Source organism: Sphaerodactylus townsendi, linkage group LG11 (assembly GCF_021028975.2).
Source record: "Sphaerodactylus townsendi isolate TG3544 linkage group LG11, MPM_Stown_v2.3, whole genome shotgun sequence".
Lineage (NCBI taxonomy): Eukaryota > Metazoa > Chordata > Lepidosauria > Squamata > Sphaerodactylidae > Sphaerodactylus > Sphaerodactylus townsendi.
The window spans coordinates 59,924,804-59,938,357 of record NC_059435.1 but is presented as its reverse complement, the minus strand read 5'-3'; the positions used below and the strand labels follow the sequence as shown (position 1 = coordinate 59,938,357).

The window sequence follows — 13,554 nt, the reverse complement described above, 5'->3', positions numbered from 1 at the left end:
CAGATTAGAAGGTTCATTGACATGAGGAATAAAGCCATTTTGCTTCAGAGTCATTCAAGCTGTTTCATCTTGCTGTTAATCTGATACGTTTGAGTCTCCATGAAGGGAGGAGAGGCGGGAAATAAATATTTAAATGCACACACATATTTCCCTGTTTTCAAGGCTGAACCAGCTCTACTCTATTCTCCTGGCCTCACGTGCAACAATCTTCAAGACTGATTTGCCAGCATGCTGTGGTTGGAAGGAAAAGAGCTGTCAGTGCTAATACATAAATGCTTGAGCAACACTTAATCCCAAATCATTTAGACACTATACACAGACAACAAAATACTAAAATGGTAAATATCTTGGGTTTTTTAAAAGAGGGGAAAATTAACTGGTATGAATTGTTTTAAAAATCCACAAATCGATGTCTGAAGTAGGGTGTGAATGTGTGTGTGTGTGTGTGTGTGTGTGTGTGTGTGTGTGTGTGTGTGTGTGTGTGTGTGTGTGTGTGTCGTTCGTTTTGTAGCTGATGCTAAAAATTTAGCTAAGGCTAAAGTTACTCCTGGGTCCAGGTCTGACATCAAGATGTGCAACAGTTAATACATTGATGGACACATGAAGCTGCCAAAAACTGAATCAGTCCACTGGTCCATCAGAGTCAGTATTTTCTATTTGGACTGGCAGCAACTCTCCAGAGTTTCAGGCAGAGGACTTTCACATCACCCACTACCTGATCCTTTTAACTGGAGATGCCAAGAACTGAACCTCCGACCTCTGGCATACAAAGCTGATGCTCCACCACTGATCCACAGTCCCTCCTAAATATATACAACAGACAAGTTCTAATGAGCCTCAGGCTTCTGATCAAGGAAAGGGTTGTATTTGCTCTTGCATAAATAGATGGAGCATCTCTAGATTCTGTTTCACTTTCTTCTGGCACATCCCAGTGTGTGGTATGAACAGCCCTCTCATGAGCGGAAGGCCATTTCCACATACGGAAGGGAACTAGTGCTAGGCTTTTATTGCGTGTTCTGTCAGGCCCCTTCTACACAGCACATGTACAGTGGGCTGCAGTCAGGATAAAGGAACCCACTTTCCTGTTTTCGCATTCCCATGTCTCTGTACAGGCAGTGATCAGAGCCCACAGAGACAATGTGGGCTGCTGGTGCACCTTCGCACAGAGGCACGTCTTTTATACATTTTTTACTTCCCACCAATGTGTAGCTCCGCAGGCATGCACCAATGGACCCCCACAGCCAAGCTGTCTCCAATGATATCGCCCCACTTTTGCACTCATGCGCTGCCAAGTGGCAGGATGTCAGCCAAGAAGCAATAAAACCAAAAGGCGTGAAAGCTGCAGCTCACATAGAAGTGCCTCCCAAGCCCCGCCGCTTGCTTCGCCAAAGCAGCTGAAACTCGGGATATTTAAAAAGACTCGCGGATTGTGCGTTTCCTGGAAAACCCGGGTTGGGGAAATTAATATGGGGCAGACTCGCTGTAGGACCGGGATCCGCGTGAAGTTCCGCCCCGAAACAGGTTTTATACCATCATTAACCCGTGCTTATTGGCCCGTGCGGAAAGGGCCTCAGTGTTTTGGTGTCTCTTATCTGGGATTGAAATTAGGGTGTTCTATGCATTGGTCAATTCAAAGAAAGCATCAAGGTAGATAAAAGCAACTCCAGAATCACGCTATAGTAACTACATCCTATTTCAGAGCCATCTCCCAGCTTAACTACACTCTGTTTTAGAAGAGTTCCCAGAATGTAGGTGCTGTTGTTCCCCAGCATAGAAGGACAGGATTTTTTGGGAGGGGGAGGAGAAAAGGGAGGGAGGGGCATCTCTTCCCAATGGCCCACCCACCACAAATTAGTTGCAGAATTCCACTTGTATAGTAAAGGCACAAGCTAGTCAAAGTTTTCAGTGTCATTTATTTCACTTGGGAAGGTTTCACCAGGACCTTGAACACAGCAATCTTGTGCAGGGTTACTACAATCTATGGCTCTATGCCCAATCATTTAAAAGAGCTCTTATTGGGGTAAATCTGCATAGGGCTACAGTCCATATCTCCTGTTGGAATGGACGGGATTTTACAGTGCTTAAAATGTGTCTGAATGGTGAAGGAAAGTAAAATCACGAAGAAAAATAAAGTATACAATAAAATAAAGGAGTAAAATAAAGAAAGAAAGCAAATGACACAAGTGTTTTTAGTCTAATTGTTTACATTACTGGTTTGAATTGTAGTAGGGGGTCGATTATTAGATTGCAATTTTATTGGTTGCAGTTTATATTATATGATGTTTTTGTTGTTCACTCCCTTGAGCCCGGATTGCTGGGGTAGGGGGTGAAATATCAATTTAACATAAAGTTTTTAAAAAGTAAGGACTCCATCTTTTTTTTTTTACACTTCATATTCCAAGAAAATTAAAAGAGAACATGCATTATTTAATAGCTCTTTCACATACCTTTTATCTGCAAGAGCATCAACTTCTTGTATGGCACAGCACTGTTGTTTGAGTTCTGTTCGGTTAGATTGACACTACGCAGGCTAACGTTGCTGAAATTCTCCTTACTTGCTAAGCCAGCAAGTGCTACTTCTGAGAAATTTGAGTTTGCAGACACTTTGGACAAGCCAGGGTTTTTTTTTTAAAAAAAGACAAAAAGAAAAGACAGAAAGAGAAAAGGAGGAAAAATAAAAAGGCACACACACAAACACAAAACAAAAAAAGACCACATTATGTTTGCTTCCATATTTTATTAAGTTTTTCTCATGCACGGCTCATTTTCAGCTTTTTTTGTTGTTGCTGCTGAAAGAGACAACAAAAAAACAGGTTGAGCTCATTTTACTCGTAAGGTCCAAAGATCCTGATATTTCCAGGAGGCAAATGTCAAGATAGTTGGGATACAATAAAAGCATTTTTAAATTTGATTTTTTTAAAAAAAAATTAGGTATGGCAGAAAGTCCAAGCGTCTAAGGCTTTGTCTAGAAAAAACATAGGTTTTCCAACAGGAGTTCCAGAGTAATTTATTGATATATAGCATCCAGATGTATTTGCAATGTTATTTCAGTGAAAAATCACATTTTCCCAGCAGTGAAATCACAAAGATCAAGAGGAAAATGGGGAATTTGCTCCTAACTAAATGCATCAGTTGTCATAACAAAGAGTATGCACTGGAGTGTTTTAAATTCCTATTGCATGGTGACCATGTCTTTATTAGGGATTATCACCAACTTCCTCCACTTGAGCATACTATTTTGTGAACTAAATGTATTACAGGCTAAGCCCTATCTCACTATACCACCAGTCTAAGACAGTGGTGCTCTTTAAATGAGAAGTCTCCAATACACACAAGACTCACAGCAATGTTCCAACCATACCTTTCAGCGCTTACAGAGAGTGAAAAAGCACAGGTCTGATAAAAGATCAGTGCTGGTATGAGAGTTACATTTAATTTTCAAAGTTCATCTGCAGTGGACTTACCATTATTGAAAGGTGTCAGTTTGGTTAAATTTGTGTAGCAATAAAGTTAACCAACGTTGCTGCCATTTTTTTCTATTTTGAACCTGTCAACCCTCCCAAAAACTTAGAAATGAAGGTTTCAAAATTTCAGTCTTTGTTCTCTGCCTTCTACAACCTACTTTCAAAGATCAGATCTGGACAGCTGATTATCTCTCTCTCTCTCTCACACACACACAGAGGCCTTTATTGGCATCAAGTCTGATTATTATGCAGTGACAATATTACAGGAATAATACTTGGGAGACTTTTTCCTCCCAATGAGAGATTTGAACAAATGCTTCAAAGTAAGTGCATAAACACCGAGTTTTCTTGGAAAAGAGAAACCTACAATTGATTAGGAAGACCTGCAGAGTACAACTCTCATCTTTTGAACTCAAGTGGAGAGATAACTGGCACCCATCATCATCAATGGGTGTCACTACGAACTTCAACAAATCATACTATTAATCTTTTTGAGTTAACAAAGTAACATGACTATTGTAAACTACTGGTGGATAATTAAAACCTGTCCAGGGATGGGGCTGACTCCCAGCACCTGGCAGCCTGTTCCACCCCCACCCTCCTTGCCACAAATGCTCACTCAGGGACCCAAGAGCACCCCATAACTGGTAGTCCCACCTCTGAACTTACCACAAGGAGCAGGGACCTCCAGGTACCCAGCAGCAAGAAGGAACAGCAGAGAAATGGCAGGAGAGTCTGAGCAGCAAAAGCGAGCCTCAGCAGTTCCAGGGAACAAGGTGGAGGCAGCACAGCCCTAGCCAAGCCGTAATCAGCAGCCTTAGAGAGTGGGGTAGGGTCAGCATAGTCCCAGCTGGGCTGCAATCAAGGAGGAGGGCCTGGAAGGCTGAAGAGCCAGTCTCAAGCCAGCAGGGAAAGACAGACAACTTACCGGCCGGTAGGAGCAGGGAGCTCTCAGGAGGGAGGGAACCTCCTGAGCGGGATAAGAGGGAGGAAGGGCAAGAGGGAGGGTGTTGGTGTGGTGCAGAAGTGCTGTCAACCAACTGGGCAGGGGGACAGGATCTAAAGCAACACCCGGGATGTAAATCCACAGTGTGCATTCTACTGAGGTGATGTCAATGGCAATATAGTAACTGCTCAAAGTCATACCCAAAATCCCAAAAGTGTTAAGTTACCCTAGGATCTCCTACTTACTTTTTTCAACTTTCATCCGTTTCGACTCCATGAAGGCTACATTCAGTCTTTGCTCTGTGTACTCATGCAGAATATCCTCTCTTGCTGCCAGCATTTTTAAGGGGTTCCTGGAAGACTGGACTCTCCGAATGGGCCTCACTGCACGCTTGTGCTCAGCTACTGAAGAAATTAACCTGAGAAGCGAAGCAGCGTTTAGGATCTCCAAGTGCAATTCCATGGTCTTCTTAGTACTTATTACTACAACACCCCCACTGCTGAGCATTGACATAGTGACTTCATTATTCAAATAGCTTTGCAAACATTGGATGGATCCAACCATCCTCCAAGTAGCTTTCTTTCAACCTAAGGAGCCTTTCTCCAACTTGAGTGATTTTTTAAAGCCACTTAGGCTGTTTCTGCACATCCAAGGGGAGAGCCTGCATCGGCATTAATCATGCCAATGCAGGCTGTGGGGCCGTTTGCACAAACAGCCCCATGGGATGCGCAGCTGTTGGAGCAAGCTCAGCACAGCCGCATATTCCCCTGCTTTTGAGATGCCTTACCTTCTGCTTTGGTTTAGCCATCCGGCTCTGAAGAAGTTCGTCAGCTCTGAGGAGGGACCAGTGTATCACCCCCATGGCCAGAGAAGCTGATGGATGAAGCACCCGAGGTCAGTCGTGTCCCCTTTCCTCCCTTCAGGAGCGACGAAGCAGAGCCGAACAGCTGCCAGCAGCAGAAGCGTATGGAGGCATTTGGCTGCTGGGAGGGGAGGGAATGAAAATGTCGGGCTTCCACCCGCTGCCGTTCGCATGGTAGTGGATGGAAGCCGGCGTTTGCAGGAAAATTCGCTCCCCAAGCGAGTTTTGAAAACACCGTTTTGGTGGGCACAGAGCGCTGATGCATCGATTTGGCAGCAGCGCCTGTGAGAAGGGACTGACTCTGAGTTTGACTTAAAAAGAGAGGTGGGGTATAAATATTTTGATAAATCAATCAACTTTTCTTAGTGGACTAGTAGGATAGGATCCATCCCATTATCTCATGTTCCTTACAACAACCCTGTAAATCAGTATCATGACCACATTAAACATTGGAGGGCTGACATGGAGAGAGAGCCTAAGTCTCTCTAGTGCAGGGGTCTGCAACCTGCGGCTCTCCAGATGTTCATGAACTACAATTCCCACCAGCCCCTGCCAGCATGGCCGATTGGCTACCAGACAGTTGTGGAGGGAATCCCATTACAGCAGGGGTCCCCAAACTTTTTAAACAGGGGGCCAGTTCACTGTCCCTCAGACTGTTGGAGGGCCGGACTAAAAAAAACTATGAACAAATTCCTATGTACAAATGATTGTAAAATGTCTGATTTCACCTTTCAGCCTTTCTGTCATGGTCTATTTTTAGAACAGTGACCAAAGTATGTCAAGTATAGGGTGGGCTCCAAATATTGTTGGGGAGGCTGTGGAATACCTTCCCCTGTAAAAAAAAAAAAAAGCAGAACTTTCCCAATGAAACATTCCATCTAACCCAGGATCAGGTATCTTCCTGGGTTCTTCTCCCTAGCAGCCAGCGCAGCGATTTCGCCAACCTGGTTTCGATGCCAATGGGAGGGAGGCTGGAACAGAAAGCTCTGAGAGCAACATAATACGGGAGTAGCCGAAAGAGGGACAGGCTGGAGCAGGCGCTGTTGCCACATGTAAGGTTTCGCAACTCTGGGCCAGAAAATTCATGGAGATTTGGGGGTGCCAATATCATGTAACCTGCAATCAACAGCCGCTAGGGTCAGCCGGGTTCCCTCCTCTCCCCGAAAGCCCCCACTGAACATACATGAATGGAGCCATCGCCGCCATGCCCGGCGGGCCGGATAAATGCCTTCAGGGGGCCACATTTGGCCCCCGGGCCGTAGTTTGGGGACCCCTGCATTACAGTCTGCGCTTGAAGTAGGGATATTCCAGTAAGTTATATCACAGGGTCTCTGGAAGAAAACCCCACAGCCGGGAGCTAAGCTGAGAGTCAAGCCCGGGCCTAACGTGGCAGGAGAAAAAATGTTCCTGAAGACAGAAAGCATTTTCTGTCTTTCTCCAGGTCCATGAATTGTACTAAAAGAAAAGAAACTAATATAACTCATTCTTGCCTTGCAATACAACTGAGATCGCAAAATTACTAGCTCTGCAACCAAAATCACAGGACCAATTCCCTCCCTCCAAATAAGGCACAATTAAGTAAAAAGGTGCTCACTTTGGGGCATCTGGGTCAAAGATGGCGTCAAAGTCCTCATCCAACTCCACAGGCAAGGAGGAAGTGGGGTAATCCGTGTGGCGATAAAACCTGGAAAATGTTTCCTCATCGTCCAGCTTCATCACCTCTTTCACTGACTTTCCTGTGACGGTCAACACGGTCTCCTGCATCCCACCAACTATGGATACAAATAAACTCTCTTTAAACACTCTGGCATGCTCTTGGATTTTAATCACTTTATCAAAACAAATGGAAGCCTGTTTCTAATTTAAAGTTGCTCTGCACAAAATATCCTTGCTGCTTCCCATTAGATGAAGACTGGCACATTCATTAACCTGGAGTTAGTCAATGTGCCGGTCTATATCACCTGCTGGCTTAAAAAAAAGACTTTTTTCAAACAGACTTGCTACTGGTTTAATATATAATGATAGTAACAGTTCACACCAGCAGACCTGTGGTACTGAAATGAAATACATAACATAACTCAAGAAATAGAAGACAAGAGGCTACAGGTTTCAACTAAGATTCTTGTGTGGACTTCCCACTGTCCAACAGAGCTTTGCAAATACCCTCCATAGGTGTCAAACTCTGGCCCTCCAGATGTTCATGGACTACAATTCCCAGCAGCCCTTGTTAGCATGGCCAATTGGCTCTGCTGGCATGGGCTGATGGGAATCATAGTCCATGAACACCTGGAGGGCCAGAGTTTGACACCTATGCATAGATAAAACTTAAAAACAACTACTGCTTTATTGAAATCTGTTACAAACCTTTGTTGTTCAGCCTTCCCAAGAAAGTCTCCAGTTTATCCAATTTCATGTCTGATTCTAACTGCATGTCTGGCTTAGCTTCAATTTCTAGGCAGAATGAGAACAAGCATAGTCACTATGATGTTTTTTTTAATCAAGGAGTAATAACTAAGCATTTCAGTTGAGCTAATTCCTAATGGCCTACCTTCCAATGGTTTGGAGATTGGTGTTGTTGACTTCTGCCTGCTGCTGAACGGAGATGCCGCTGGAGTTACGGTGGTAGGAGAAGCCAAGCCTGCAAAACAGATTTTTTCCACATGACATGGGATTGCTTCACTGCTACTAAATGAATTTGTCTAAAGATTTTACATGGGAATCTTCACTTATATCAGAAGACCCCAATGTGGTGCCCATGGGTCAGGGGCGTATTGCCCAGGGGGTGTGGCCATTTAGTCACATGGGGGGTGGAAAATTGCCCCCCCTCCTCCCCCCCGGGTCCTTACACTGACTTCAAGACCTGGTGCAAAAACAGTTGTTTGGTTGTGGTGGGTGAGGGCAGCTGCCCATACCTGGGGGAAGGGGGGGCAGAAAACTCAGATTTTGCACCGGGCTATATTTTGCCAAGATACGCCTCTACCATGGATGTGTGCTATGGCACCAGCCAACACCTTTCCTGGTGCCTGCTAAGAGTTTTAGAAAGTGAGAGAGACAGGGGGGACTTTTGCCTGGCAAGGCTTCTAGAGATCTGACTGGCTATACGGATTTTTTTTAATTGATTCAGATCTTCACGGCCTGTCTAAAGGTAAGTTGTGTATATGCCAGAAGATATCTCCAAAGAGCATGTTAATTTAAAAGGTATCCTGTTAAGCAGAGCTTCTGCCTGAAATGTTAAGGGGTTTGTTAGAGTAACAGGCAATCTGGCTTCCTTACATTACTTGGTTGGCTCCACCCCCTTTGGCAGTCATTTTTTGCTTCTACCTCCCACCCTGTGTCAGAATTCCGCAAGCTCAAAAAGGTTGGGACCCCTACCTAGTACTATTAACTTCATATAGCCTGAGCATCCTCTTTAATAACCACTGATGCAAAAATTTTAGCCATTCATTCGGTTGAAGCAATATTTTGCAAGGTTTCACAAACCTGTCATGTTATTTTTCTGAATATAACCTGTATTTACTGCACACCAGTGCTAAGTAGAGGTTAGAATATTGGTGGAGCTTTGCACATCCCTGCTGGATAAGACTACCGGTTCACCTTGTCAAGCATGCTGTTTCGTACAGTAGCCAACCAAGCTGCTCCACAGTGCCAACTAACAGGACAAAGTAGTGAAAGCCTTTTCCTAGGACTGGTATTCAAAGGTTTACTGCCTCTGAACATGGAAGAACCCTTGAGTACAGTTAAGAACTACTAATGGAACTATCCTCCCTGAATTTTTCTAACCAGGGGCGTATCTGCCAGAGGAACATGGGGTATCACATGTCCCCAGGCTCACGCCATCTAATCATGTTGGGGGGGGGGGCGCTGGGCCCAGGCCATGCTTGCTGGCTCCGGGCAGTAGACCTGGGCACCTTGCGAGCTCCAGACAGTAGACCTGGGTCCGGTGTGTGTCTGTCTGCGTGAAAATTCAGATTCCCCAGGCTCCATTTTCCTTAGATACGCCTCTGTGTCTAACTACTTCTTAAGGTCATCTATGTTCATGGCCTTCACTAGGTCCTCTGGTACTCAATCCCACAATCTAATTGCTCTGTGAGTAAAGTAGTAATTCCTTTTGTCCATCTTGACTCATTGACCTTCAACTTCACTGGGTGCTGCCAAGTTCATCTGAGAGGGATAAAAAGTTCTCTTTAACACCATGAATAATTCTATAAACTTCTGGGACAGTCTGGGTCCATCACTCTTTCAACCCAGCACACCTTATAGCGTGGTGAAAGGAAGAAGCACATATGCCACTCTGAGTTCCTTGGAGGAAAGGTGGGACAGCAATATGAGAAAGTCCCTTCAATGATCTAAATAAATTGCCTTGGGCCTCCAGGTGTGCTCTCTCACCCTGAGGCATATTAGGGAACGTGAATGCACTTTCAATCTGCTTTCAATGCACTTTGAAGCTGGATTTTACTGTGCTGTAGCAAAATCCACTTTCAAACAATTGTGAAAATGGATTGAATGTGCATTATTCTGCATGTGCGGAAGGGGGCTAGATAAATGGAGGAGGTCATTCTGTAGAAAAAGAAAGCTTCTCCTATATGCAGCAGAAATAAGGAATTCTTGGTAGAACAATAACAATATAGCGGTAAATCCTCAGAACTACACTCATGGACAATGTGCATAGTATACATTCTATAATGGATCACTGGCTTTCAAAATTTCTCCACAGAACTCTTTCCCCACCAATTTAACTGATGGGGAATTATGAATTTCCATCATGTGTGTTTCAGAAAATTGTGCTGCACTGCCCAGAAGAAGAGAAGAGTGGAAGAGTTTGGATTTATATCCCCCCTTTCTCTCCTATAGGAGACTCAAAGGGGCTTACAAACTCCTTTCCCTTCCCCCCTCACAACAAACACCCTGTGAGGTAGGAGAGCTCAGAAGAACTGTGTCTAGCCCAAGGTCACCCAGCTGGCATAGCTGTGGAAGTGCACAGGCTAATCTGAATTTCCCAGATAAGCCTCCACACCTCAAGCGGCAGAGCGGGGGAATCAAACCCAGTTCCTCCAGATCAGAGTGCACCTGCTCTTAGCCACTATGCCACTGCAGAGCTTAGTAAATTCACACAGATCACTACTCATGGAAGTTTAGGGTCTTTGTGAATGAATAATTTACACACAAACGCACCAATACCACCTTTTTGCTGTCCACTGTATAGGAAAAATTAGGAGTTGGAAGTAAACTGCCTTTAAGGAAACAATGTCCACCATTACCATTCTATTCACTGAGGACCTGTTGAAGAGTTCCTAAGGAGTGCTAAGGTTTCCCAGAATACAGTTTGAAAATCACTGTCTTGGAAGAGGTGCAGGTCAAGTGAACTGATACATGCAGATACAATCACCACAGAACAGTTCAGACAGCCACCTAGGTAGCCACCAACACAGTGTTGTGGTTAGTGTCTAACTAGGGCTCATTCCGCACATGCAGAATAATGCACTTTGAAACTGCTTTCAGTGCTCTTTGAAGCTGTGCGGAATAGCAAAATCCACTTGCAAGCAGTTGTGAAAGTGGTTTGAAAACTCATTATTTTGCGTGTGCGGAAGGGGCCTAGGACTGGGGAGATCTCACTTTGGGTCACTCACGCTTTTGCTAGGCCTAAACTACCACGCAGGTTGTGGTGGGGATAAAAATGAGGAAAGAAGTTGAGCTATGTACACTGTGTTGGGGTCCTTTAGAGGGATCAAAATGACAAAGCAGCAGTTAAAATATTCAGTTGCCTTTAAACAGATAGTAATTGCTCTAACCAAAGGGCCATGATGTTGACATGTAAAATAAAGCCTATTCCACACACATACAGTCCCTGCAATGCAAAACCTGGGCTGCACCCATGCATTGTGAAATATGGTGCAACCGCTGCGCTATAGCAGTCTTTTGCAGCTGCTCTGGCTTGTCCACACAGAAGTATCCACTTGCAAATGACTGCTATAGCATAACTATACTGCAATAGCCAATGAGGTACAGCAGCCATCCTGGCAGCCATTTCAAACCCATGCCTCAACCAACACAACCTTTTAAAATCAAAGGTTTTTTTTCCTTTTGCTAGAAATCAAACAAATATCCAAGTGCAACAAATAGGAATGCAGTTCTCAGAGCCGACTTGGTTCAATATTTTAACAAGGTGTGATCACAGCACAAGTTGATTACTAGAGAAATAGGGTGGGGTGTTGTGTGGTTTCCAGGTTGTATGGCCATGTTCTAGTAGCATTTTCTCCTGACGTTTCGCCTGCATCTGTGGCTGGCATCTTCAGAGGATCTGATGGTACCAGGATCTGAAGATGCCAGCCACAGATGCAGGCAAAACATCAGGAGATAATACTACTAGAATACAACCATACAGCTCGGAAACCACACAACACCCCAGTGATTCCGGCTGTGAAAGCCTTCGAGAATACAGAAATAGATTGGTTTCCAAACACTGGCCAATCCAGTTGTGCACATCAAAGTGGGAGAGGGGGCATTGAGGAAAGATGTAAGAATAGTTGCTTTTAGAGAGTGCTACTAAGTTTTTAGAGAGTGCTACTAAGGAGCAGCAGTGGCGTAGGAGGTTAAGAGCTCATGTATCTAATCTGGAGGAACCAGGTTTGATTCCCAGCTCTGCCGCCTGAGCTGTGGAGGCTTATCTGGAGAATTCAGATTACAGATGTACACTCCCACACACGCCAGCTGGGTGACCTTGGGCTAGTCACAGCTTCTCGGAGCTCTCCTCTCAGTCCCCAACACCCACCTCACAGGGTGTTTGTTGTGAGGGGGGAAGGGCAAGGAGATTGTAAGCCCCTTTGAGTCTCCTGCAGGAGAGAAAGGGGGGATATAAATCCAAACTCTTCTTCTTCTTCTTTTAATACAATGGTAATGCTTTTGAAGTTAACCGAGGGTAGCAAGTCAAAATTAACAAGCTTCCAAAAATTGGAGGAACAGAATGCTGCTTGGCAAATCCTTCAGTGATTACTTTATAACCGATCAATCCTTTACACCAAATTCAGAAACAATGAATGATGACTTTTTTCAACAGACCTTTTTTGACCATCCTGCCGGCCACAGTGAACTGCGTCGAGTCATTGGATGCTCCTTTTCCCTTGGCTTTCCAAGCTTCTTCACGGACGCTGATCAGGTGTTTTCTTTCTTCTATTGTCATTTGACTTTCACAGGTATCGGACATTCTCTGTTTAAAAAAAACGAAAGAGGGACAGTTGATAAACATTACATAATACCACAATAATGGAGACTACTAAACACCTCCCGTCCCACTGAAACCAAACCAAACACACATATTTACACTTTTATTGTACCCATTCTTTTTCAGCCTTTCAGAAAGTACTGCATGTTCTAGACGATTCAACACACAGACACACAATCCCTCCTATTTTGGATACCTTTTAGGTATTGTCAAGTGACATTTTACCATCTTCGGTCTAGCTAATCACATTTACCATAGCTGCAAAAAATAATGTAGTATACTACAATTTACCTACCTTTTTACAGTCTTGTCGACAGGGTAGCAACAAAGGTGGCTGATGCCATATAAAACAATCCCCCAAATATCTTCTAAAACAAGAAACTTCCAAAATACATAAGGTTCACAACTGCAGGAAAGGAAGCTGATGTGACCTTGGGCCTCTACAGGTAATTTGGAAGCAACCTAATTTTCCTATGAGTATCATCTTGCTGTTTTAAATATTCCCCCCTCCCAAAGCTGCTTATAATGCTGTGGGTGGTCTCTCCCTTCAGAAATTCTTCCTGTTTGCTTTCAAAAGTTGCCACAGAGAGCAGCTGCTGCTAACCAGACGCACCTAAGCATCGTAACACCGTCTAAGAACAGGTACAATAAAAAGGGAGAAGAAGAGCTCAACTTGCACTATTACATTCCCTTCTAGCTATGTTAGAGGATCCGCTTCTCTAGGTAGCTATATTTAGATGCTCACAAGAGTGCAGCTTTTGTTTTATGTGTAACTGAGAGGATATGGCAACAGACCAGCCTATAGGTAACTCCAGTGTGTCTACAGAGGTGAATGGTACTTCCAGGGTGACACATGTATGCTGCTACCCTTGACAGTTTCAACCAGCATTCTCATGCCAAGAATGCACTCCTTCAGCCTTATTCCATGTGCATGTGTGCATAAGATACACAAAATATATGGTGCTATTTGTGCGTCTGTCAGTTTTAGCGCTATCATGAGATTATCCAAATGGTCATTTATTTCAATGGGCATACCCTAACCTTTGAGGGAGACAGTTTTTTC

The 13,554-nt window shown here is 44.2% G+C and overlaps 1 protein-coding gene across 10 annotated transcripts in view; it reads right to left on the bottom strand.

Moving 5' to 3' along the window:
- SVIL (supervillin) overlaps nt 1–13,554 on the bottom strand; it is a 165,081-nt gene that overhangs the window by 19,911 nt on the left and 131,616 nt on the right. For all 10 annotated transcript variants that reach the window (XM_048510552.1, XM_048510547.1, XM_048510553.1 and 7 more), the window contains 6 exons: nt 12,329–12,476; nt 7,821–7,910; nt 7,637–7,723; nt 6,867–7,044; nt 4,656–4,828; nt 2,448–2,603 (listed from right to left, as the gene is read on the bottom strand). In XM_048510552.1, coding sequence (XP_048366509.1) covers nt 2,448–2,603; nt 4,656–4,828; nt 6,867–7,044; nt 7,637–7,723; nt 7,821–7,910; nt 12,329–12,476 — 832 coding nt within the window. The remainder of the gene's footprint in view (nt 1–2,447; nt 2,604–4,655; nt 4,829–6,866; nt 7,045–7,636; nt 7,724–7,820; nt 7,911–12,328; nt 12,477–13,554) is intronic.